Source organism: Canis lupus, chromosome 25, assembly GCF_048164855.1.
Source record: "Canis lupus baileyi chromosome 25, mCanLup2.hap1, whole genome shotgun sequence".
Taxonomy (NCBI): Eukaryota; Metazoa; Chordata; class Mammalia; order Carnivora; family Canidae; genus Canis; species Canis lupus.
The window spans coordinates 17,283,631-17,310,528 of record NC_132862.1 but is presented as its reverse complement, the minus strand read 5'-3'; the positions used below and the strand labels follow the sequence as shown (position 1 = coordinate 17,310,528).

General features: G+C 41.1%; 2 protein-coding genes and 1 long non-coding RNA gene across 15 annotated transcripts in view; 1 reads left to right on the top strand and 2 right to left on the bottom strand.

Moving 5' to 3' along the window:
* LOC140617298 (uncharacterized) overlaps nt 1-9,735 on the bottom strand; it is a 35,865-nt gene extending 26,130 nt beyond the window's left edge. Inside the window, exon 1 of the long non-coding RNA XR_012017534.1 lies at nt 9,225-9,735. This is a non-coding gene — a long non-coding RNA (uncharacterized lncRNA). The remainder of the gene's footprint in view (nt 1-9,224) is intronic.
* On the top strand, nt 6,409-17,859 carry ETFBKMT (electron transfer flavoprotein subunit beta lysine methyltransferase). 9 transcript variants are annotated; one of them, XM_072798451.1, is made up of 6 exons: nt 10,691-10,935; nt 11,978-12,112; nt 12,510-13,044; nt 13,600-14,041; nt 16,108-16,238; nt 17,412-17,859. In XM_072798451.1, the coding sequence occupies exons 4-6, from the start codon at nt 13,716-13,718 to the stop codon at nt 17,753-17,755; spliced, it is 801 nt and encodes a 266-aa protein (XP_072654552.1). In that variant the 5' UTR covers nt 10,691-10,935; nt 11,978-12,112; nt 12,510-13,044; nt 13,600-13,715; the 3' UTR covers nt 17,756-17,859. The 9 variants fall into 9 exon arrangements, with proteins under 9 accessions (XP_072654557.1, XP_072654552.1, XP_072654551.1 ...); XM_072798450.1 differs by having other exon boundaries at nt 11,978-12,155; XM_072798453.1 differs by lacking the exon at nt 11,978-12,112.
* Nucleotides 17,860-20,641: 2,782 nt separating this feature from the next.
* The window catches only part of AMN1 (antagonist of mitotic exit network 1 homolog), a 56,331-nt gene continuing 50,074 nt past the window's right edge, over nt 20,642-26,898 (bottom strand). For 4 of the 5 annotated variants that reach the window (XM_072798458.1, XM_072798460.1, XM_072798457.1 and 1 more), the window contains one exon: nt 20,642-20,851. In XM_072798458.1, the coding sequence (XP_072654559.1) occupies nt 20,778-20,851 (74 nt within the window). In that variant the 3' untranslated portion in view covers nt 20,642-20,777. Of the gene's footprint in view, nt 20,852-23,499; nt 25,397-26,898 lie in introns of those variants that run through there. The other variant, XM_072798459.1, reaches the window with a different exon arrangement.

Sequence of the window (26,898 nt, the reverse complement as noted above, 5' to 3'; positions counted from 1 at the left end):
GAATAGCTTCTACCCAAGACCTTGGAAACAATGCCCAGCTCCATGCCTAGCATGGAGCCCAATCTAGGCTTGAATTCACAACCCTGAGGCCGAGACTGAGCTGAGGTCAAGAGTCAGATGCTTAACTGACTGAGCCACTCAGTTGCCCCTAGTTTAAAGCTTTTATTGCTAAAAATAAATAAAGTTTCCTTCTCTAATATTTGATACTTTGGGTAACGAAGGAGGATGAACAAAGAAAATGTTACACAAAACCGTTAATATCAAATTTCATTTCTCTATAGGCTTAGGATGAGGATGAGATTGGTTTTCCCTCCTAACCCCAGGTGGTCCAGTTCAGAATTAATAAAATACCATAGGCTGGGTGGCTTAAATAGCAAACACGTGTTTCTCACAGTTCTGGAGAGTGGAAGTCTAAGATTAGGGTGCCACATGGTTAGGCTCTTGGTCAAGTTCCTCTTCCTGTTTTACGCATGGCCACCTTCACATGGTGGTGAGCAGAGAGAAGCAAACTCTCTTCTGTCTCTTCTTATAAGGGCACAAATCCCATCATGAGGGCTCCACACTGATGCCATAATTGATTCCCAAAGGCCTCATCTCCAAATACCATCAACACAGGGAATTAGGGTTCGAACATATGGATTTGGAGGGGGGTATAAACACACAGACCCTAAGAGCCGTTATGAACAGGACTTAGAGGCACTGTTCAAGACCTTCAGATAAATCTCATGCTAATACTTGTCTCCATAGTCATTCCCTATTGTCCCCTTTGTGCTACCACTCACTTGACAAATGACTGGAATTTAACCACAAAGGTAAAAGGCACAGGGAGCCTTGATGCTCATTCCTACCAGAGTCCGGGATAGCAATCTTCAGGAGTCATGTAGATCTCGTGAACTAAACAAGCTAAGATGGTCAAACCAAGATATGAAATTAGAGATCCCTGTTGACCAAGATGAGAGATTTCAAGACCCTGAAAGGCTGGACATTTTCCTCCGAGGACCTGGCAGGTGTCTGTCCAGTAGCTTTCTGCTCCATCCCTCCTGTACAGGACTTTAGCCCCATCTGATCCTGCCCATCATCACTCTAGGTAAAATCCAGATTGCTCAAGGTATGGCTGCTGAGCCTCCAGAACAATTCCTCTCTATTTCCAAAGCCACCTGAATTTTGGCAGACTCCCCTTGCTAACGTCCTATAAAGCATTCCACTCTTCTTCTAAACTGACTGCTCCTCTTGAGAGTTCTCATGCCAGGCATTCTCTAATAAAAGGTCATGCTAAAATTCTTGGGTTATTTTTTTTTCCTATGTAAACAATAATTAAACTTTCTAAACTGCCCTCTGGGGGAATGCTTGAGTTCCTTTTAGAAACACCCCTGGAAAGTCTGATTAAGGTCAAGATAAAGAAACAGAGCAGCTTATCAAGACCTGGAGGAGATCATTCAGAAGTTAACAGGGATTTCACATGAATGAAAGAATGAAGAAATCTGAGAGCTGGAACGCAGAATAGAGTGGCTTTAAAATTATGTTTGAAGTCCACTGTCAAACTTTTGGTCTCCTACGCAGCTGTGTCTTTTATAAAATAGACAGATTCCTGGGTTGCATCCCACACACCATTTTAGGTCGTCATCTCTAGGCCAGAGTCTGGGAACTGGAATTTAATCAAGTGTCTCAGATGGGTCTTATCACCAAGGGAGTTTGGAACACATGGTTCTGGAATTGTGTTTGTAAATAGAACTGGCATTGGGAGCTTTAAAAATTATAGCTCCCAGATTCCATTCTGAGGATTCTGTACCTAAACATGTGTTGAGGAGAGTGCGTGTGTAATTTAAAACTCTTTTTCGGTGATACCCACTGATGGCACTGCCTTCCTGGAGGACCTGTGAGAAATGCAGACTTTCAGGGGCACCTGGGTGGCTCAGTGGTTGAGAGTCTGCCTTCAGTTGAGGTCATGATCTCGGGGTCCTGGGATTGAGCCTCGCATTGAGCAATTTGCTCGGTGGAGAGTCTGCTTCTCTCTCTCCTTCTGCCCCTCCCACCCCACTTGTGCTCTCTCTCTCTCTCAAATAAAATCTTGAAAGAAAGGAGCAAAGAAAGAAATAGGTACCTCCTTGACCTGAACCAGAATCGGATGTTTAACAAGATTCCTAGGTTGGTTGGTATGCATGTCCTGGTTTGAGAAGCACTGCCATGGGGTACTTGGAACTGCAAGTATTTTGATTCCCAATTTTATGTGGGACAAGCAAAGGTCTCCTTCCAGGGGGGGAGGCACCAAGTCAGCTGGGAGAAGGGGCCCACCACACCTTTTTAGGTTCTGGGGTATATTTCATTTGAAAAAAGATTTTGCTGATGAGAAAATTGGCAAAGGCTCAGTGCTGCTGCAGGGCCATTTTTGTTTTAAACAAATGAAACATTAAAAATCAGCTTGGGGGCAACCTGGGTGGCTCAGCGGTTTAAGCGCCTGCCTTCCGCCCAGGGTGTGATCCTGGGATCCCGGGATCGAGTCCCACGTCGGGCTCCCTGCATGGAGCCTTCTTCTCCCAATGCCTGTGTCTCTGCCTCTCTCTCTCTGTCTCTCAGGAATAAATAAATAAAATCTTAAAAAAAAAAAAAAAACTTTCTTAAAAAAAAAAAAAAAATCGGGATCCCTGGGTGGCGCAGCGGTTTGGCGCCTGCCTTTGGCCCAGGGCGCGATCCTGGAGACCCGGGATTGAATCCCACGTCGGGCTCCCTGCATGGAGCCTGCTTCTCCCTCTGCCTGTGTCTCTGCCTCTCTCTCTATGTGACTATCATAAAAAAAAAAAAAAAAAACTCAACTTGGTTTAGGGGCACCTGCATGGCTCAGTCAGTTAAGCATCTACTTTAAGCTTAGGTCGTGACTGGCCGTAGAATTCAACACTTGTTTGCTGTCCCAAAACTTTTCTGTATGATTTCATATCAGTCTGGGGTCTAGGGTTTCAAGGGGAAGGAAGACAATTCACAGGGGGATGGGAAGAGCAAATGTTTGATAAATAAATGTTTGCCATGCTATGCAGATAAATCTTTCTTTCTTTCCTTTTTTTTTTTTTTTTTAAGATTTCATTTATTTATTCATTCAGAGAGGCAGAGATATAGGAGAGGGAGAAGCAGGCTGCCTGTGGGGAGCCCGATGTGGGACTGGATCCCAGGATCCTGAGATCATGACCTGAGCAAAAGGTAGATGCTTAACCACCCAGCAACCCAGGTGCCTCAGCAGATAAGTCTTTCTGATGTAAAAATTTCTCTCTGGGAATAGCTCTCTTTCTGGTACAGGCTCCCTATCTAAATTCTTTTAGTCAGTTAAGGGGGAGGTCAGAAACTCTTTTTGAGTCTGTTGGGCTTTGTTGTCTTCAGCTGGAAATAATCTACATGCCAAAGTGGAATGTCCTGGGGCAGTTTGCCCTGAACCCCATCACCTACCCTATAGTCCAGCAATTCCACTCCTAGGTATTTACTAGGTATTTCCTAGGTGAGAAATGAAAACATATAACCACAAGAAAAGTCCTACAAGAATGTTTAAGCTGCTTCATGGCTTTATCTGTAATAACCCCAAACTGGAAACAACAGAAATTTCAATAAGCAGAAAAAGAGGTAAAGTCTGTTCACACAATGGAAGGCTACGGAAAGACAGCAAAGAGTAAGGTACCACTATCAGCAATAACATGGTGAATCTCCAAAACATAATGCTAAGCAAAAGAAGCCAGATACAAAAGAGTACACACTGTGTAATTCCATTTATGAGAAACTCTAGAACAAATAATACAAACAAATGGTGAACAGACATCCAAACAGTGGTTGCTGAGATGGGTGGATGGATGGATGAGATTGGCTGAGAAGGGGCAGGAGGGACTTTCTGGGGGCAAAGGGAATGTTCTGCATCTTGACAGGTGTGGGTACATGCATGCATACATTTGTCAAAACTCTATCAGAGGCACCTGACTGGCTCAGTTGGTACAGCATTTGAATCTTGATCTCGGGGTTGTAAGTTCCAGGCCCATGTTGGGTGTGGAGATTCCTTAAAAATTAAATCTTAAAAAAAAAAAAAAAAACCACCCCAAAACCCAACACCTCTCATCAGACTGTTTGCTTGAGATTTGTGCATTTCAGTGCATGTGAATTAGGCCTCAATTAGTGGGAAAAAGAAAAGGAGACAAATCCCTGTCCTCATGGAGAGTCCTTCTGCTCATTTTAGTTCAATAAGCAAAATAAGTGATGAATGCCTGTGGAGAAAAGCAGAGCAGGGAAAGAAAGCATTGCAATTTCAAGTACGGTGGTCAGACCTTGTGGAGATGTTAGCATCTGAGCGGACTTAGAAGAGAGGAGGGGTAAAAATCTGCAACAAAATACCAGAGAACCGAATTCAGCAGCCTAGTAAGAGGATTACACATGATGACTAAGTGGGATTGATCCCTGGAATGCAGGGATGATTCAACATACAAAAATTGATCACTGTCATATACCAGATTAACAGAATGAAGCAGGAAAACCACTTGATCTTCTTAATTGATGCAGAAAAAGCATTTGACAAAATCAAGCGAAATGAGGGATTTAGTGGTGTTCATTTTCCGAGGGAAGACCATTCCAGGCTGGTGGTATAGCAAGCTGGGAAACAGCAAATGTGTTTGAAAACAGCAAGATGGCAGCAACATGGTGAGTCCAGTGCATTGGAAAAGGTATTATTGAAGGGAGAAAGTAGCAGGAATGGAAGCCAGAGAAGGCGCCAGGCATGTGATTGGAAGGCATGGTGGGTGGAGGTGCTACTGGAGGGTATTCAGTGGGGCAGTGACATGACCTGACTTCCTTTTCAAAGGATGGATCTGGCTCTCTGTTGAGAACAGACCTCAAGGAGCAAGGATGGAACTGGAGGAGTTAATTAGGATGCTGCTGTAATAATCCAGGCTATAGGCGATGGTGGCTTGGGCTAGAGTAACAGTGCAGGTGGTAAGAAGTGGTTAGATTCTGGGTATATTTTGAAGCTATCACTTAGAGGATGGGCAGGTGGATTAATTGTGGAGTGTGTGTGTGTGTGTGTGTGTATGTGTGAGGCCGAGAATGTGTCATGGATTGTGTCACCAATTTTTTTTTAAGTAGGCTCCAGGGGTGCCCGGCTGGCTCAGTGGCTGAACGTCTGCCTTTGGCTCAGGTTGTGAGTCCTGCATCGGGCTCCCTGCACGGAGCCTGCTTCTCCCTCTGCTTGTGTCTCTGCCTCTGTGTGTGTGTGTGTGTGTGTCTCATGAATAAATAAATACAATCTTTTATTTTTATTTTTAAAAAATTTTATTTATTTATGATAGGCACACAGTGAGAGAGAGAGAGGCAGAGACACAGGTAGAGGGAGAAGCAGGCTCTATGCACCGGGAGCCCGACGTGGGATTCGATCCCGGGTCTCCAGGATTGCGCCCTGGGCCAAAGGCAGGTGCCAAACCGCTGCACCACCCAGGGATCCCTTAAAAGAAAAATAAAGTAGGCTCCATACCCAGTGTGGAACCCCACATAAGGCTTGAACTCAAGATCCTAACAAAAAAAAAAAAAAAAAAAAAAAGGTCCTAAGATCAAGAGTCCAATGCTTAACCAACTGAGCCACCCAGGCACCCCAACACAGTCTTTCTTTAAACTTTAGGCTTTAACTATTACCAGTGATAAGTATTTCCACTGTATTTTACAACTGAACAAGTGTACCAGTGTGGTAACATTGTGGGTGAGAATCTGCTCTTTATACAGAATTAAGTCTATTTCACAGTTTCAGTTTTGCTGGTTTTTTTTTTTTTCTTTTTTTTTAGTTTTTTGCTTTCACCATTTTAACTGACACACCTGGCAGATGTTAAACTAAATTTTCACTAGATGGCACTATAGCTTTAGTTGGCTGATGACTGAGCAGCTCTGCAACTTCTCAATCCCTTTTATAGCAAACAGGTCTTAAGGGACCCGCAGTCAGGATTTTTAGGTGTGACTTAACTCTGGATTTATAAGTGTGCCTCCTGAAGGAGCAGCAAGTGCAAACCTCAGATGAGGAACTGAAAAGAGGAAACTTGCACATTCACACAGACATGGTGTTACAGAACGGTTGCAAGGATAGTTTTGTGGAGAGAAGTTAGGAGGAAGTTTAAGCTCTTAGAAAACCCCAAACTTCACACTTGACAAGTTTGGGGAGAAACACATTCTGAGATGGCAGAGGCAAATTCACGCTTCCTTGCGTGTGTGTTATTTTTTTTTTAAAGTAAGCTTTACACTCAGTCAAGGACTTGAACTCAAGACTCCAATATCAAGAGTTGCATGTTCTACAGACAGCCAAACAGGCACCCCTTCTTGGGGGCAATTTATGTGTTTTCTGCATCTCAGGGCTGATTTTATTTTAAGATTTTTAAAAATTTATTTATTTATTTATTCATGAGAGACACAGAGGGAGAGAGAGAGGCAGAGGGAGAAGCAGGCTCCATGCAGGGAGCCCGATGTGGGACTTGATCCCACGACCCCAGGATCACGCCCTGGACTAAAGGCAGTGCTAAACCGCTGAGCCACCCAGGCTGCCCTCAGGGTTGATTTGAAAACAAGACTGAAATGTCAATATTTTACTAGAAATATATTTACCAAAAAAATAAATGAATATATTTATATTTGTCATTTATATTTATAAACAGTTAAAAGCTGTTATATTTATAAACACTAGTCTCCCAAAGTGGCAAAAGAAGTTATGTTTTTCTCATCATTCCAGATAATTCCATTAGCTTTGTTGAATTGTTCTCCCAGCATTGAGGAAAAACAAAAATACAAAGCACTTATTTTTAATGTACCTGAATTGTGTAAGAACAGAAACACACACACACACACAAAGAAAAACAATGCAAAAAGTTGGACTTAAAATGAGACACAATTTGAATAGAAGATGAATGGATGGCAAAGAAGCATAGAAAGATGCTCAAACAACATGGATGAATCTCACAATAAGCATGTTGAGTGAAAACAAAGACAAAAAAGAGAACATATTGTATGATTGCATTTATATAAAAATCTAGAAAATGCGAACTAATCCATAGTGACAGAAAGCAGATCAGTGACTGCCTGGGGATGGGATAGGGGGGATGTGGGCAAAGACAGGGGGGCACTGAATATGCTCACTATCTTGATTTTGGTGATGGTTTTATGAGTGTATATGTATATCGAAACATCAGACTGTATACACTTTATGTGAAATTTATTGCCTGTCAGTTATACAATAAAACTGTTAAAAATAAAATTTAATAATGAGACACTGATATGTAATGTTTGCTAATTTATTCATTTGTTTGCTTGTCTTTCATTTAACAGAATTGTCTTAACTGTGCCAGAAGATAAAAGAGGAAAGACATAGACTTTCTCTAAGTCTAGTAGAGAAGCCAGGCAATGGTAGTTCTGCTTGATATTCTCATTGGATGTACCCATAGGAAGCTAAGAAAATGTCGAGATTAGTGTGTGTATGTTGCAGAAGGCTTTTCAGAGGGCCTTGATCCTGACCTGAGCTCTGAAGGTTGAGAAGGTGGATGGAACAGTGAAGATGGGTTGTTTATGGGGCAGTGTTCACAGCTTGCTGTCTTAACCAAGGAGAGAGAGCCTACAGAGAGAACAAGGCCCTGCGCCAAAAATCATAAAGCCACATGATAGCTCAGTTGTTATCAGTTGACAAATCTGCTTGGTAGCACTTGGGTCCATTTTAATAAAAGCATGACAGCTCTTTCTTTTAATTAAACAACAATACATCAATACCCCGCAACAATAGAAAAGAAAATCCAGGTGTATTTTTCATGGCTTATCTGGTTTATTTTATAGGAATATAAGGGCTTTTCTGAACTATAGAATAGTCCAGAAAAAAAGAAAAACCCAAAACAAAAACATTTAAGTTGTACTGTAGAGAATGAGAGAGAGAGGAAGGTAGGATTGGAAAGAGACCAGTTCTAGGAATTCAGGCAACGGATCATAAGACTGAACTAAGGCAATAGCAGAAGGAAAAGAAAATGGATCAATTTTAAAATTACTAAAGTGGGGAAAGGACATTTAGCAGTCCCTTTAGCCTAGTTCCAAGTTTTAGTTAAGGTGTCTTCACTTTTTTTTTTCCTTCACATTATTAAATGCATCTTCAATGATGAGCACTTAAGATTTTTACTGGAAACCCTCTTTTGTAGAAATGTTAGGTCTGTCTCCTCTCCCTGGTGTCTTGGGGAATAATTGGGAGGTCCTTGCTATTCACAGGGATAGAATACAGAAGCGAGTTGAAAACAATTCTTTGACCAATTGATCTTGAACATGTATTAAGGTTTATTGCTAGTAAGATAATCGGAGTGCGGAAATGAGAAATTCTGGTTGAGAAAACAAAGGTATACATCAGCAGCTTTTTTTTTTTTTTTAAATAGCTAGTTAATAAATACAATTTTATTCATAGTCATGAGTTAGGGGCAGATGGTGCTAGGCAGGGAAAGATAAGGGAAAGGCCCCAGAGTCAGGCTCTTACCCATCTCAAGAAAAGGGACACAAGACAGTAAAAACAGAAAAAAAATAAACCTGGCTCCCTAGCTCCAACATGTTAGGAGTATCCCCCTTTAATGGCTACTGAGTAATCGCAGAAACTCACCAGACTACAAAGAAATGTCATTAAGGTGTTATTGATAGTCCCTGCTCAAACCAAGATGGCATAAGATGGCATCTCAAGGCCAAGGGCTACCTGACTAGGCTCAGAGAAATCCCAGATGTAGAGAAATGTTATGCAGGAGATACTAATCAGAGAGAAGGGAACACCTTGTTTGGGCTCATGATATTTATAAGAACATCTTGTTTGTTATTGTGATAGTTACAAATTCACCATGTTGTTTCTAAATATAGACATGATATTTACAAATCCACCCTGATATTGATGAGAAATCTACCAAGTTCCCTGGTCAGTTTCCTATAAAAGACCATAAAAGGCCTCAGGGGGCAACCCTCTCAGGACCCCTTTCACCTTTAAGAGCTTTCTCCGTACCTCTGCTTAATAAACTTCTACTTCTTTGCTCACTTTGTTGTCCATGAGATTCAGTCTTCGACTCTGTGAGACAAGAACCAAGCTCTCCCTTATCAATATTAGTTTTTATAGAGGAAATGTAGGGCAGAGGGACTCAGAGAGGCTAGGTGCCTATCCTTCCTTCTAAAAGAAGCACAGCCATTCCTGCAAAAGCAAATGAGAAGGATGCCTCTGGGGTTGTTACCTGGAACAAGGTTTCATCTCCTTCTAAGTAGTTCCTAGAGGTTCCAGTTTGTAGGGAAAGTGGGAAACCCCTCGAACAGAGGGCCGAGATGGAGAACAGAAGCAACAGCCTCTAATTTTGAACGGGTGGCTGCCAAACCATTCCCCCAATTGCAGATTCAGGTGCAGAAACCCGATTTGCCTGTTCCTTACTGGAGGTCAATTTTCTTTCTCCTTTGACACCCCAGAGAGGGTTTTCAGGGTCAGGTGGGGAGGCGAGTGGAGTTTGGAATAGGTGGAGGGTTGCAAGATGGACACGTGGGTCCAGAACTTGAGTGATAAAGGTTGCAAACAGATTTATAGTGTATATCTATGAAAATTAGAAAAGAGAGGACGTCCTTCGGGATTTAAGCTGTCACGGAGGGCTTACGGTGCGTCTGGGTTGCTCCGCGCTGCATGCCTGGTGCCCAGGTGTGCGTAGGGGCTGTGGAGGAATTGCCCCGAGAGATGCCACTTTGGCTTGTGGATCTTTTTTTTTTTTTCATATGTGTGTGTGTGGATTATTTGGCTTGTGGATCATTTCTTTTCTTTCTTTTTCTTTTTTCTTTTCTTTTTTTTTTTTTTTTTTTGTTTTGTTTTTTGTGGATTATTTCTGAGCTGAAAACCATCAAGGTATAAAAGACTCAGGGAGAAACTGGCCTCCTCCAACTGCTTAAAAGAATTTAAACATGGGACGCCTGGGTGGCTCAGCGGAGGAGCACCTGCCCTCGGCCCAGGGCGTGATCCTGGGGTCCCGGGATCGAGTCCCACGTCGGGCTCCCTGCATGGAGCCTGCTTCTCTCTCTGCCTGTGTCTCTGCCTCTCTCTGTGTCTCTTAATAAAAATAAAAAAAATAAAAAATTTCAACAGAGGACCTGCTCCAGAAGAGATCTCTCACCATAGGTAACTGCAGTACCGTGGGACGCAGGTGAGACAGGTAGGAGTTTAGCAAAGTCTGACGATCGCTCTCGCCATCCCCTTGCTTCTGTGCGGCCCAGCACACATTTACTCCTTGTCGTCTTCTGTGAATTACTCTCCTTCCCTTTGAAGAGCCCAACTCCCTTCTCCTTAGTTCAGGATGACACCCAGAGCTCCTCGCCCCTTCTGTCTCCGCACTGGCGTCCCCCCAGGCACAACATGCAACTCGGGGTTGTTCTGCGGATGTGTTTAAGGCCAATGTAATTCTGCGAGCAGCTGGAAGCAGCTTTGTAGGGTGGAGGAAGGGAAGAGCAACGCTGCCCCGTCTCCAAGGCGTGGCTGGCACAGAGCAGACGCTCCACAGTTTGACTGGATTTCGCAGGAACCGGAGCTCGGGGTCCCTCCCTCGCTGAGCGACCTCAGGTGCCCCGCTCCTCCTCGGGAGGCCCGGCCCCTTTAAGAAAGGTAGGCAAAGGCGGAGAGGCTGCTGGGAAGGGGGGCGGGACCCGCGCTCCGCGCTCCGCACTGGGAGCCCAGCGTCCGCCTCCCCGCGGGGCCGCCGCGCGCCCGGTGCGGCTCTAAAGCATGCCGGGAAAGACGCTCAAAGGCGAGGGCTTAGGTTCCCCGCGCGCTCATAGCCCAGCCTGGGAAGGACAAAAGGACTGCGCCTGCGCCTTTAAGGCGGACTCCCGTTCTCGGAGGGAAATAACGTGGTCACGGACGCGTTTGGAGCTTCCCCCTTTTAACCCGTCCTCTCTCCTCAACAAGGAACGCAGGTACCGACCGAGTGTGCCGCGCCCAGTCCCGGGTTCCCAGAGGATGCTTCACGGGGGCGGGGAGGCGCCGCGCTAGCCCGCGGGGTGTCCCGAACCACAATCCTATTTGCTGTGTTTTAAAAAAACATTTCAATTAATTACTTATTTTTACTTATTCATGAGAGAGAGAGAGAGAGGCAGAGGGAGAAGCAGGCTCCATGCGGGGAGCCCGACGTGGGCCTCGATCCCGCGACCCGGGATCCCGCCCTGGGCCACCCGGGCGTCCCTGCTGTGGTTTTGGTTTTGGTTTTACGGATTTTATTTATGCCTGCGTCTCTCATGAATACATACATAAAATCTTTAGAAAAAAAATAAGGGTTTTATTTGAGAGCGAGCACTGTGTGGGGAGGGGCAGAGATGGAGGGAGCAGCCGAGTCCCCACTGCATAGGGAACCCCTATGGGACTTGATCCCGGGACCCCGGGACCCCGGGGTCATAACCTGAGCCAGACGCAAAGGCTCAACAGCCTGAGCCGCCCAGGCACCCGCTCCGCTGTGTTTTTAAGCTTAGGCCTCGGCCCTGAAGGGCAGACCCAGCACTTCCTAACGGGATCAGTCCAGTGAGAGAAGCGAGGCTGTCGGAGACCCTGGGGTCCCGGGGCGTGGTGGGGGGTGACACCCACTGAGAATCTAGCCCGAGCTCACACACAGGTGGCCTGACGGGCATTTCGCCTGCCTTGTGTTCTGATATATTTATATATATGAATTAAATGTATTAATATACTAAATATACAATACATAATCTTTATGTCACATTTAATTTAAATATATATTAAATATTAAATATATATTAACATGTAATTTAACCATATATATACTATATTAATACATCAAATATATATTAATTTAAATTAAATATATTGTATAATATACTATAATACATATAATGTATTATAATGTATATATTATATAATCATATAATTTATATAATTAATAATAAATATATATTTACACAATATATAATTATAATACATATTTAAAGATTTTATCTATTTATTCATGAGAGACACACAGAGACGCAGGCAGAGGGAAAAGCAGGCTCCACGCAGGGAGCCCGACGTGGGACTTGATCCGGAGTCTCCAGGATCACGCCCTGGACTGAAGGCGTCGCTAAACCGCTGAGCCACCCGGGCTGCCCTGTGTGTTCTGATATTTTAATTGACCGCTTGCATCTACCATGTGGTTTGTAGATGCAAATATCTGGATTATCTTGAGAGCTTGCAAGATGTGGCGGCCGTGTGCTTAACCGGGAAGCAGTTTGCTGGCCCCTTTGGTCTGCTCAGCAGCAGGCTCAGGTCGCCAGAGCCGCTCTGTTACAACCAGCGGCATCAGTTGTGGGTCAGCCCTCTGGCCCCTGCGAGGCATTTGCGTTTGGGGCCTCTAAATATTTGGGTGGATGGATGTAGGGATATTTAGAACATTTATGCGGATTTGGTCAGAGGTCCCAGATAACTGGGCATATAGTTCAAACTGCTGTTTCTTATTCTTTTTGTTTTTTTAAATCTTTTTTAAAGATTTTATTAATTTATTCATTAGAGACACACAGAGAGAGGCAGAGACACAGGCAGAGGGAGAAGCAGGCTCCATTCAGGGAGCCCAACGCAGAGCAGAACTCAATCTCGGTCTCCAGGATCACGCCCTGGGCTGAAGGCAGATGCTCAAGCACTGAGCCACCCGGGCTGCCCTATTCTTACTCTCATCAAGGTGTTTTTCCTATTGGAACAAGACTTTTTGGCCCAGGCTTGGTTAACATGAATCAGGAGATATTTACGGGAAGATGTTTGTGAATTGATATTCTGTAATGACAAATCTGTAAAAATTTCTTTAAAGAAAAAAATTTGAAGCTTGATTACCTTGATGTTTTATGCTACAACAACCGTTATTGAAATAGAGGGTACTGAGGATAATTTGTATTATCTTTGTCCACAATTATGGTTTGGTAACCTCCACAACTCTTGGCAAGACTTCATATAGGCAAGAAGCGTGTTTGCCCTGGTAATAGCTCTACCTCACCTCTAGTCTAAGGTTCCTGAAGTCGGAGACTTCTTTTATTCACAGTGCCTGCTTAAAAGTAAGTGGTTTATTAAATGTATCTTGTGTGTATGTGAGAAAGGATTTTAAAGGTAAACCTTATTTTATGTAACAGGCATATTTCCGAGGATTTCTCTCAAAATCAAACGCTTGTATATTTGTTCTAAAGTATTAAAAGGCTTTTGTTGTGAAAAAGGCTTGTGTATGTGTGTGTGTGTGTTTTTTTTTTTTTTAAAGATTTTATTTATTTGAGAGAGGGGGAGAGCGAGCGAGCACGCATGAGTAGGGGGAGAGGGAGAAGCACATTTTCCACTGAGTGGGGAGCCTGATGCCGGGGCTCCATCCCAGGACCCTGAGACCATGACCTGAGCTGAAGGCAGCCACTTAACTGACTGAGCCACCCAGGCACCCCAAAAGGCTTCCTTTAAAACGGTTGGATTTTCCTGAGTTGATGTACCAACACTTCCATCTGAAATGGACTTGCACTTGTGAATCCTCTGCTACAGATTTTTACACTGCACTATTTTCTTACTACACAATGGGATGTGGAAGTGTCCATCAGCCTTGGGATTTTCAGTATTCTTTCTGTTTTTAGAGACCCACCAATTCCAGTTGAGATCACCGTGGCAGCCAGACCTTTCCTTCCTCACAAGAAGCAGCAGCTCTTATCAACAGCAACAGTGACAGAACCTGTGGTTTGGAAAAGGACTCATGGCTTTGAACCTAGGCCGGAGAACATTTGCACCATTTGCCACGAATCACTGTAGTGTCTTTCTGAAAGCAGTGAGGAGTAGTGGTCTTCCCTTGTTTCCCTGGGGCCGCTGCCCTTGGAGACGAACTGGAAGCTTTTTGGACCCTGAGATGAAAGCTTTCCTGGAGGAGAACACTGAAGTCACCAGCAGTGGCAGCCTCACCCCTGAAATCCAGTTGCGGCTTTTGACACCCAGATGCAAGTTCTGGTGGCAGAGAGCTGACCTGTGGCCCTATAGCGAACCATACTGGGCAATCTACTGGCCTGGAGGCCAAGCCCTGTCTAGGTACTCTCCTGACTGAAATGGGAAGCCTTAAGGCCCTTCCAGATCCTTTCTGTTTTCTGCAGATTCTTTTTTCAGCCCCTTCCAACTCTATATTCTCCTTTCTCCTCACACAAAAATAACCAAACAGTAAAACCTCAAAGTCTTGTCACATACGGAGCAGTTTAAGCATACTCCAGATTTATCAAGCTATTTCCTCAAATACAGTTCTTTAAGAGAAACCCTAGGATTAACTGTCAAGACCCTAGATAGCTGTAAGTAATCTAAATTCACAGTATTGTCTGGTTCATGGTTCATAAGGTATGGCCAGTGCAGTTTCAAGATGGACCCCAAAGCCCCAACCCTTTAGTTCTCCTAGTTTAATCTCATAAATGTTGCTCCTTGAGTCTTATACTCCCACCCTTGAGCCTCTTCTCAATCCCAAAGAACAAGAGATGTGAGTGGGCCCCGCAAGGATTCCCTCTTTAGTGGCTTACTGACATCTCAGGTGAACTCTGGACTTGAATCTGCATTTAAAAAAAAAATTTTTTTTTTCTAAATTAAGCTTTATGCCCATCTTGGGGCTTGAACTCACAACCCCAAGATCAAGAGTTGCATGCTCTGCCTACTGAGCCAGCCAGGTGTCCCTGAATCTGCATGAGGTCTCTTCCACCTCCTCAGCCCCCATCCTGCAGAAGTGTGCTTTAGGACATTCTCTCACACATTCGCACTATGCTTTTTATTAAAACACAGCTGCTGAGACAAAGGCAAGAGTTTTCAGCATTTCAATCTGGTTTTTTGCTCTTATATTGGTAAATGATTAAACGTGCTTATACCTTGAGGTTATAGAGCTTTGAAAAGGATAAGGAGTTGCAGCAAGGGTATGGCCTAACAAAATTAATGTTGTATGTAGTTTTAAATGCAAAATAAATAAATGCATATTATAGTTTTTCGGGGAACCCTGGAGATGGGAGCTTTGTAGGTAATTTCTTTCTTTTTTTTTTTAATTTTTATTTATTTATGATAGTCACACACAGAGAGAGAGAGAGAGAGGCAGAGACACAGGCAGAGGAAGAAGCAGGCTCCATGCACCGGGAGCCCGATGTGGGACTCGATCCCGGGTCTCCAGGATCGCGCCCTGGGCCAAAGGCAGGCGCTAAACCGCTGCGCCACCCAGGGATCCCTTGTAGGTATTTTCAAACAATTCTGATTTTCTGGTTGTTGTTGCCAAAGTTTCAAGCTTTATTACTTACATCATACCTCAAAAATACTGACATTTTCAGTGACGTCTATTAAAGTGATTGTTTATCAACTTTAAATATAAATACAATCAAACTCCTTAACAGACTGAATCAGAGGTCACAAGTTGGTGCACTCACAGATGTGTTTTGTTTGGCTTTTACTTGTAAACTTAAAACAAAAAAAATCAGTTTCTAGCATTTAAAACTTGGGAAGTTTTAAATGTAAAAATCTCTGATTTGAGGAACAGGAGTATCTGATAACATAGAATTTCTACATGGCAGTAGTGAGGTGAAGATGGGTAGCAGCTTTCCCTTTAGACAGGCCATATACACCCCTACTTTGCCATAATCCCAGATATTTATTTTCCAGTGGTTTTGCTCAAGTGTCAGTTGACACTTTATTTCAGGGTTTTTCATCCATCTGCATTGTTTGATAACTATTTTGCCCTTGTCCAAATTCTTTGGTTGAACTGGACTTTGTGCCTTACCAGAGGTTATTGTAACACAAAATAAGCAGTAGGAAAAACACTCATGATGAATAATCAAGAGGACAGTGAATTTTGGATCTAGCTTACTGAGTCCACATTATAGCAGCATTCTGTTAGTCTGTATTCTTGGGGCTTGACAGTTTGTGGATCATAGGAAGTGCTCAATATTTTAAAAAGACATTTTTGAAAAAAAGATTTTTGGGGGGAGGGTGCTGGCTTAGTCATTAGAGCTTGCAGACTTTTGATCTTAGGGTCAGGAGTTCAACCTCCATGTTGGGTATAGAGCTTAAAAAAGACTTTTATTTAAACCTCTTACTGACCTTCTCCCATCTCAGTGTTTTTTGCTTTCTTTCCAAATTAGGTACCTTTTGGATAATCCTGATGTTGTTAGAGGAAAGTCTGTGTTAGATCTTGGGAGTGGATGTGGAGCTACAGCTATTGCTGCTAAGATGAGTGGGGCATCAAGGATCTTGGCCAACGACATAGACCCTAGTAAGGATTTCATATTTAAAAATATATTTTTTAAAGGTTTTATTTATTTACCTCAGATAGAGAGCAAGGGGGCATGAGCGATGGGACTAAGAGGAAGAGGGAGAAGCAGGCTCCCTGCTGAGCAAGGAGCCCAACCTGGGGCTCAACTTGGGGCTCAATCCCAGGACCCCAGGATCATGGCAGACACTTAACCAACTGAATCACCTGGGTGTCCCACTACTTAAAAATATTTAAAGCTTATCTTTATTCTCTTTTGGGATAATTATCTATAGATGCCTCAACGTGATAGCTTGTTTCCATGTGTATTTTGTAATCTGATATTGTGAACTTATTACTGTGAGGCTCCTATGAGGCCTGAATTGAAGTGCATATTTCTTAAGAGGATTTGTATTGATGTGTGTACCAACCTGGGAGTGCTTACTGTTAATTTCTGGGCTAGAGATTTCTTGAAATATGTAGGTTGTGTGTATTTGACCCAAAACCCAAGTAAGGATGGGCCTTGTGTTTTGAGGGAGATTTTATTCCATTAAACCCCAAGTTGAGACAGGTCAGTTTTTTTTTTTTTTTTTTTTTTTTTTTTTTTTTTTTGAGACAGGTCAGTTTTAATCTTATCTGATTTTCTTTTACTTTACAGTTTTACTGAGGATCTAGCTCTTGATTATCCTTATTTTATTTTTTTTTTCAAAGGGGTTGGGGAAGAGGAGAGACAGAATCTTGAGCAGGCTCCACGCCCAGTGCATGAGCTTGACACAGGGCTTGATCTCACAACTCTGAGATCATGATCTGCGCCGATATCAAGAGTCTGATGGTTGATGCTTAATAGACTGAGCCACCCAGGGGTCTCAGTTCTAACTTGCCACATTGCTCAAGCTCAAGGCTTGATTCCCTGTCTCCTGGACAGCTATAACAAACCAAACCTCTTGGTTATTAGATCAGCAAATGTTCCTGAAAGCCTCCACGTTTCTAGGTGTTTTGTATTGTTTGTTTTGTTTTCAGGATGTCCACTCATGCATTTGAAAATTGTAGTAAATAGTTTGTATTGGTAGAAACTTCTTTACCTAAAAAACCACTTTCAACAAAAGGGAAAAAAATATTATTAGGAGATTTTCTAAATTACTTAATAGGGGATTAAAACTGCCTAGCATATACCAATTCATTATATGCTTTTTAAAGTTGCAGGAATGGCTATCAGACTGAATTGTGAATTGAACCAACTGAATCCTTTTCCCATTTTAACCAAAAACATTTTGGATTTGGAACAAGATAAGTGGGACCTTGTTGTGCTTGGAGATATGTTTTATGATGAGGACCTTGCAGACAGTCTTCATCAATGGCTGAAGAATTGCTTTTGGACCCACAGAACTCGAGTACTGATTGGTGACCCTGGACGACCCCAATTCAGTGGACATAGCATTCAACATCAGCTACACAAACTGATAGAATATTCACTTCCAGAGCCCACTAGGAGGGAAAACAATGGATTGACAACAAGCACAGTATGGGATTTTCAGCCTTGAGTTATCCAAGTGCTTCCAAGTATGAATATATTATGTTTGGGTTTAACCCTAAAAGACTCTCCAGTTTAAAGCATGTAGTTCTTGTAAAATGGCAAATCTTGTTTCTAAAATATGAAGTCTTAAAGTTTTGTCAGCCTTTGTCATGTAATTTTGTTCTGCATTACATCAAATATACAAATCTCTGTCTGCAGTTTTCTAGTTTTACTGCTGTAGGAATAGATCCTAGAGGACAATACCGAAATGGTAGCAACATGTGATTCAAGTAGTGGAGAGGAATGAGAAAGTGTAGCGAAGTCTGTTTCAGTAGTTGAGGACAACTGTAGGTTGTATCTTTGAATTGGATACAATAAAAAATATAGAAGAATACTGTATGTCAAAAAAGTTACCTGTAAAGATCAAAGAGGCATCAAATTGCCTCATACAGTATTTAGTACATAATAGGACCTCAACTGGCAGTCCTGGATAAAAATAAAGATTTTAGAATATCCTATATACTGTTACCTTATGATTCATGCCTCTTTATGGCTCACCAAGGTTAGCTAGAAATTGGTTATGCTATCTCGACATGTACCAACTTGTCAGGATCTTCTATATCAATAAAAACTCTAGGACATAAATGAGAATGTGAAGAATAGGTATAGGACCCTGCTATTTGTATAGGAAAGATATACATATATAGCTACATATGAATATACATATAAAATACATGAGTTGCTTGCAACATACATAGAATGTCCCTGAAAAGATAAATAAGTAACTGAACAGTGGTTGCCTTTTGGGAGGGTACAGAGTAGCTGGTAGACTGGGGTGAGAGAGAGACTTAGGTTTTACCTTTGGGTCTTACTTATGATTTTGTACTAATTATGTACTGTAAATTTTCTAATCTCTAATTTAAAACTGAATACGAGCATTATATGTGTTGGGAGAAAAATATAAAATGCAGCCTTGCTAATGTCCTCTCATGTTCTTACACGCTGCATAGGAATGGTTTACAACATGTGCATCATATATAAACTTTCTAATAATGCATGCACACCACTGGGATTTGGGTACCAGGGAGATGTGATCACAGTTACAGATATAGCAGAAATGTGGAGAAAACAGTGAAGAGCAAGTTGTTGCTTAGATAGGAAAAGAAGATAATTGGATGGGAATTTTAGAGCTGAGGCTGCAGAGGATCTTGTGATTCTTGAACTTGGAAGCCAGAGTTTATTCCAGTCCAGGGAAACAACTCTTGTGCATCTAATTCCCATTGGTCTACTGGGTCTTAAACGTTATCAGCTCTGAATTTTGATTCAGCTTTGGGTTAAAATTAATAGAAATTACAGGCAACACTGGTGATATTTGAGATGAAAGGGTTTTGTTGACCACGTCCTTTGAAAATTCAGAGTACTCTGTTGGTTATTGCCCTTCTCAGCAAGATAAAGAGAAAATTATATTCTGGAGCACTGTGGAAATCAACTTGATGGAACAAAGAGAAGATTTAAGTTTAAATATCTATTTCTGTTAACTTAATGACTTTTCAGGAGGGCACAAGAAGGTCTTTGAGATAATCCAAGTGTTACTTATTTTAAAATCTCCCATGGATATAATGGTGAGCCTTGAATGACTTCATAGTTTAACAACCAGGTTTGTATTAAGACCATTCATGTTTAAAGTGGTTATTGATATAGCTGGATTAATTTCTACCATATTTATAACTGTTTCCTATTTGTTGCCCTAGTTCCTTGTTTGTTTTTTGGTGTTTCACTCTTTTCTTTTCTTCTCTGTTATTTGTTTGTTTGTTTGTTTGTTTATTTACTCATGAGAAACACAGGGAGAGAGGCAGAGACCCAGGCAGAGGGAGAAGCAGGCTCCCTTTGGGAGCCTGATGCAGGACCGATCCCAGGACCCTGGGCTTATGCTCTGAGCCAAAGGCAGATGCTCAACCAAGGAGCCACCCAGGCATCCCTATTTTATTTATTTATTTATTTATTTATTTATTTATTTATTTATTTATTTATGAAAATGACAGAGAGAGAGAGAGGCAGAGACATAGGCAGAGGGAGAAGCAGGCTCCATGCAGGGAGCCCAATGTGGGACTCCATCCCTGGTCTCCAGGATCAGGCCCTGGGCCAAAGGTGGCGCTAAACCACTGAGCCACTAGGGCTGCCCCATGTATTTTTCTTTTTAAATTTTATTTATTTATTCATGAGAGAGACAGGCAGAGACACAGGCAGAGGGAAAAGCAGGTTCCATGAAAGGAACCTGATGTGGGATTCGATGTGGGACTCAATCCTGGGTCTCCAGGATCATGCCCTGGGCTAAAGGCGGTGCCAAACTGCTGAGCCACCCGGACTGTCCAATGATATTTTGTATTTACTCATTCTTACATGTTCCTGAATGCAGTATTTAAGGAAGAAATTTCATAGATGAATAGCAACTATTTGGGAAAAGTAGCCATAGAAATCAAATAAGTATCTGGGCAAAGGCCTCTCAGAACGGTTAAGGTGGATGATGTGGGTTTATGACATTAAACTATTATATTTTATTTTATTATTATTTTTTAATTGAAATAATAAATTCTGTGAGGATTTACGGGCCTGATGTTCAGCTTTGCTTTTGGCCAATGAACATTTAAATGCTTATGGAAGGTAGGGGCCAGAAAATAGCAAGGAAGATAATTATGCTTTTAGAGAGAATTTGCCTAATGGTTATTCATAACGGTAAATTTCTCTTACAACAGCTCAAATATGTAGGTAGGAGAAGGAAATCTTCAGGGAAAACCGGTAATTTAAAAGTTCGTTATTTGGAACAAACACAATAGTCCCTGCCCACCCCCCCCCAATACTTTAGGGCATGCTAGGCTTACCACGTCAAAAACAATGACTCCGCAAACAAACAGGATAATGCGCTATTAAAATGTTTAAGAGTCTGTTAACTTCAAAGCAAAAACCACATTATTGGAAAGCCAATCTCTTAAAACCATTGTTTCCTGGGAATGTAGTATGAAGATCATTGCTTTGATAAGCTTCAATAAGCATCAATAAACAGTCCACGTCACTTGCTTTAGTTTGTTTGGGCCTACTAATTGCTCCAGGACTTCTCGTGAATGATCTACAGAAGAAAACAATGACAGTCTGTTAATCCGCAATAATCAAAGATACTTAATACGTCTTCAGGTATAAAGTAGGAATGACGATTACTATATCTCATAGAGTTGTTGAAAAGATTAAAGGGGATGATATATAAAGAATCACATACAACTAAAAACAATTAGTGGTAACCCTCCTTATTAGCTGCTGTGCGCATACCATAGTAATACTTGTAAAAAAATAGGCATTCATTGTTTTCTCTGTAATTTTGTCTTAATTTCATCAACTAGAGAGTAAAGGTATAATTTCACCATTAACCTGTAAATAAACTTTCTCAGGGTTCTGGGAAGCAACAGACACACTAACATGAAGAGCTTGAACAGAGTTTAACAAAGCAATTATTTACAAAGGAGTGAGCAGGATTAAAAAAAGCCTATAGGGGTGGTAAGATACAACTTGCCCAAAATGGTTAGGGGAAGGAGCAGTTACTAGAAGAGGGTAATCTGACCTGTAGGTAAACATCTTCCACATCGTGCAATAGTATTATAAAGCATGATTTTTTAATAGATAACTTATATGAATTCAATATACTTTAATAATTAGGGCATTTAGATTCTCTGTTATTCACAATGTATAGTAGTGATTTTAATATGGTTTACATTTTTTTTAATTCTTTTTTTTTTTAAGATTTTATTTATTTATTCATGAGAGACCAGAGAGAGAGAGAGAGAGAGAGAGAGAGGCAGAGACACAGGCAGAGGGAGAAGCAGGCTCCATGCAGGGAGCCCGACATGGGACTCGATCCCAGGTCTCCAGGATCATAACCCGGGCTGAAGGTGGCGCTAAACCACTGAGCCACCGGGGCTGCCCTGGTTTACATTTCTTTTGCAAAGTCAATTTTATAATGTCTTTTAAGAACATGAATTAAAGCAAAAATACCAATAAAATGTTACTACTTTACAAATTATTCATAAGTTTACCAAGCTTTTTTAATAGATACAGCCTATGTTGCATAGACATCAGAGCTCCAAACCAGTCTTGGAAATTTTCTAGTTTAGTGGTTGTTAGTTATGGATTTCACAAACCAATAGAAAAAAAAGTGGGCCCTACATATGGTTCCTAAATTTTGTTTTAAACTAAACAAAAATAAGCCAAATACCAAGACGCAGTGCAAGCAAGAGAAACAGAATGTATGGAAATGAGAAGTAATTACAATTAAAAAAACAAAGGTTTACATCAACAACTAATTTTCAAAAACAGCTCATAAGAGAACAAATGTAGTTTTGTGATAATATATCCTTTATTATAGAAGAAATCCATTATATAGGATTTCAATTTTTTTTTTTGATTTCTAAATCAAAGAGAGGTTTCAATTAGGTTGAAAGTAAAAGCACAAAGATATATCATGAAAACCGTAACTATAACAAAGCTAGAATGGCTTTACTAATAGCAGATATGGGGAGTACTTCCTAACTCATTCTATGAGACAAGTATTACCCTGATGCTAAAGCCAAATAAAGACGTCATACACATACAAAGCAACAGACCAGTATCTCTTAGGAATATGTACTCAAAAATCCTCAACAATACATTAGCAAGTCAAATCTAGCAACATATAGAAAAGCTCCTATGCCATGATCAACTGAGATTTATCCCAGGAATGAAAGGTTGGTTTAACATCTGAAAATCAATTAATGTAATACACTGTATTTCTTTCCCATTGCTACTTTAATAAATTACTACAGCCTTATTGGCTTAAAGCAACACAAATTTATTATTATATAGTTTGGAGGTCAGAATTCCAAATTAGGTCTCATTGGGCTAAAATAAATCAGCATTCCTTTTTGGAGGCTCAAGGAAGAGAATTCACCTCCCTGACTTTTCCAGCTTCTAGAGGCTACCACATTCCTGGCATTCCTCCACGTTCAAAATGAACAACAGTAGCTAGAGTCCTTCTCAGACTGCCTTCTCTAGGATTTTCCTTTTGCCTGCCTCCTTCCCTTATAAAGACCCTCATGGGGACGCCTGGGTGGCTCAGTGGTTAAGCATCTGCCTTTGACTCAGGGCCTGATCCCTAATTCCCAGGATGGAGTCCCACATCGGGCTCCTTGCATGGAGCCTACTTCTCCTCCCTCTGCCTGTGTCTCTGCCTCTCTTCCTGTGTCTCTCATGAATAAATAAATAAAATCTTAAAAAAAAAAAAGACCCTTATGATTACCCTGGGCCCACCTGGATAATTCAGGATAATCTCCCTGTTTTAAGGTCAACTGATTAGCAACTTTAGTTCCATATGCAATCCTATATAACATATTCAGGTTCTAAACACTTTTGGGTGGGGGCATTATTCTGCCTATGACATATACCATATCAATAGAATAAAGGACAAAAACCACATAATCATCTCAATAGACACAGAAAAAGCATTTGACAATACTCATGATTAAAACATTCAGCAAACGAGGAGTAGAAGGGAAGTTCCTCAACTTAATAAAGAGTATCTATGAAAGAACTAAAGTTTTAAGATTATACTTAATATTGAAAGATTAATGTTTTCCCCCTAGGATGAGAAATAAGGCAAGAATGTCTGCTCTTTCCACTTCATCTTTTCTTTTCTTTTTAAAGATTTATTTATTTATTTATTTATTTATTTATTTATTTATTTATGAATGAATGAAAGAGCAAGTGTGAGAGCACTAGAAAGAGATTCCACCCTGAGCAGAAAGTCTGATTCAGGGCTCAATCCCAGGACCCTGGGATCATAACCCAAGCCAATGGCAGCCGCTAAACTTGCTGAGCCACCCAGGTGCCCCCGCTTTTTCCCCTTCTATTCAACATTGCATTGGAAGTTCCAGCCAAGGAAATTAGGGAAGGAAAAGAGATAAAAGGCATTCATGTTAGAAAGAAGTAAAACTATCTGTATTTGCACATACATATAAAATGTCTGTATATATAATGTTCCAACGGATCCACTAGAAGATTAGAATAAATGAGTTCAACAAGGCTTCACAGTACACAATCAATATACAAAAGTCAAACGTATTTATACACTAGCAATGAAAAATCCAAAAATGAAATTAAGAAAAGAATTATGTTTATGTTACCATCAAAAATAATAAAATACTTAGGGATATATTTAATAAAAGAACTGGAAAACTTAGTCTGAGAACTATTAAGCATTGTTGAAAGAAATTCAAGATCTAAAGAAATGGAAAGACATCTGTGTTCATAGGTCAGAAGATAATATTAATATGGCAATATTCCCTAAATTGATTGCAGATGCAATTCAATCTCTCTCAGAATCCCAGTTGTCTCTCTCTTTTTTTCAGAAATTGACAAGATGATCCTAATATGTATGTGGGATTCTAGGGATCCAGAGCTAATACAATTTTAAAAAGAAGAATACAATTGGAAATTTATACTTCCCAATTTCATTTTATTTAATTTTTTTATTTTTTAAATATTTTATTTATTTATTCATGAGAGAGAGAGAGAGAGAGAGAGAGAGAGGAAGAGACACAGGCAGAGGGAGAAGCAGGCTCCATGCAGGGAGCCCGATGTGGGACTCGATCCCAGGTCTCCAGGATCTTTGGCCCTGGGCCGAAGGTGGTGCTAAACCGCTGAGCCACCCGGGCTGCCCCCAATTTCATTTTAATTGGTGTTTTTAGGATTATTTTGACATTTTTACTAATTATGAATGTTGGGGCCAGGCGGGAAGGGAAACTCCTCAAGATGGCGGATACGCCAAAATGGCTGAAGTTCCTGTCACCACCTCCACTTGGGATGACAGCTTGAGCAGACCCTTACACCTCTCCTTTGGACTTCCTCAACCGAACCCAATGCCCTTCAAACCCCAGAGGAGGAAGTCACCTTTGACTGGTCGAATTGTAATCCTTCTTTTGCATAGTGAGGGTCACTCTGACTGGTTGGATTGCAATCCTTCCTTTGCATATGAGCCAACCAATAGGAAACCGTTCTGCCTTACAACGTTATGTAAACCCCCTACCACCTTGTCTTGGCGCGACTTCCTCGACTCACTCTCTTTCCCCCGTGAGTCGGGGAACCTCGCCCGAGGGTGCCTGCAATAAAATCTGTTCTTGGACCCTCGCTTGCCTTGGCGGTCTCATTTCCGTCTAGTTACTAAAAAACTTAACAATGAACATGTTATCAAACATTACAAATACATATTTGTTTCCAACTTTACTTGTGTCATCCTTCTGTAGAAATCTATTATTGCACATGAATTGGATGATATTTTTCCCTCCAATAAACCATACAGTATATATATATTTTTCCATACAGTATATTTTTATGTAATTTTAAAATTCTGTAATGTAATACTGCTAGGTGGCAGTATTACATTACTCAAAGTCTTGTCAGGCACCCTTTTCCTGAGAAAATGCTGAGTAGTTAGGACTGAGTTTCAGTAGTAGGAATAATCAATGCTCCAAAGAGAAACTGTGGGTTGGGTTCTCTAAGGATTTGGTGATCCCTTGCCAGAACAATGTAGAAACTGTAGGAGAAGAAAAATAATTTCCCTTCTATCTTTGAGTTCTTGGCTGAGACCACCCTGTAATAAAAGATAGATTAATCAGAGAAAAACAAACACCTTATCAATATGTATACCTCATATATGCATGAGAGATACCCAGGGAAAATGAGAAACACTCAGAGATGGCCCTAGCTACAACCTTAAGTACCATCTTCGGCTAAAGACAAAAGAAAGATATTGGGGTGGGTAGGGGTGGGAAGGCCAATTACAGGAGGTTACTAGACAACTAGACATAGCACAGTAAAAAGTAAAAGGTAAGGTTTACTATATAGATTTATGTTGGTGTCTTCGCCATTGATAAGATTCTCTTGTGATTTAGAGGCACCCATTTATTCCTAGTATATAGAGGGAGATACTTACAAATGGAGATTTTTCTTTATAAATGCAAATTTCTCTTACAAAAGGGTAACTTCTCCATATTCAGAACTCCTCTAGTGTCTGCTGTTTCTCAAAAATAATCAGGTCAAAAAAGTCCTTATCCTGAAGAAAGCATATTTTGGGGTGGCATATTGTGGCACCCTTCCAAACACAGATTCTCAAGATTGAAAAAGACTCAAAACATCATCAATACGAATCACACCGCTGTTGCTTGATGTCACGCTCCTTTTTCCCTCCCTTTTCTAGTAATAGTTAAGCCACTGGACATCAATGACTCAGGAAATTGTTCCACTAGGGAAAGAATTAGAGATTGTAGATAAGGTCACTTAAGGTTTTTATTTCCAGTTCTACTATCAAGTATTTCCACTTAAGCTCATTCTCTGTTCCCTTATCCTTAAAACAAGGGTGTTGTGTAGATGAAGTCTCTGGGAGATTTTACTATCTCTCAAAATATATGATTAATATAGATGGAGACCACCTTTTGAAAGAGATGTATGGCAGGAGATTTAGAGCACCAAGAAAAAGAAGAAACTGTGGGAAATATAAATTAGATTTTTCAATTGATCAAGGAAAATGTAATTTAGATATTTTTGTAGAATATACAATGAAAAAGGTAAGGCTGGCAGATTTTTACAAATAATGGTCAAGGCTATAATGCTTCATTACAGTGTCTGGAATAATGAAATTCTGTGGCACAGTATCGGTAATGAATAAATAATGATGAGGAAACAATAATACAGGATTTAGAAAAAATTAAAATATAAAATAATGAAAGAGTTGTCCTTTTTTAAAAATTTTTATTTACTTATGATAGTCACACACACACACAGAAAGAGAGAGAGAGAGAGAGAGGGAGGCAGAGACACAGGCAGAGGGAGAAGCAGGCTCCATGTCGGGAGCCCGATGCGGGACTTGATCCTGGGACTTTGCCCTGGGCCAAAGGCAGGCGCTAAACCGCTGCGCCACCCAAGGATCCCAAAAAAGTTGTCCTTTAAGCAAGGAATCAACTTTACTTAAAGGAAACTGAAGGAAACCACTTGGGTCTTAAAATACTTTTTGTTTTGGGCTCTATGTGGTAAATCTTGACATATTTGCGATCTAGGAATCTAAGTAAAAAACCTCCTTGTATAGTAATCAGGCTG

Bases quoted from the DNA above. Each gene is read 5' to 3' on its own strand.
- ETFBKMT (XM_072798455.1), top strand. From the start codon at position 13,716: ATGGCTTTGAACCTAGGCCGGAGAACATTTGCACCATTTGCCACGAAT. The intron at 14,042-16,107 runs GTACTCTCCTGA...TTTCCAAATTAG, and splicing joins GGAGGCCAAGCCCTGTCTAG to GTACCTTTTGGATAATCCTG. The intron at 16,239-17,411 runs GTAAGGATTTCA...TGCTTTTTAAAG, and splicing joins GGCCAACGACATAGACCCTA to TTGCAGGAATGGCTATCAGA.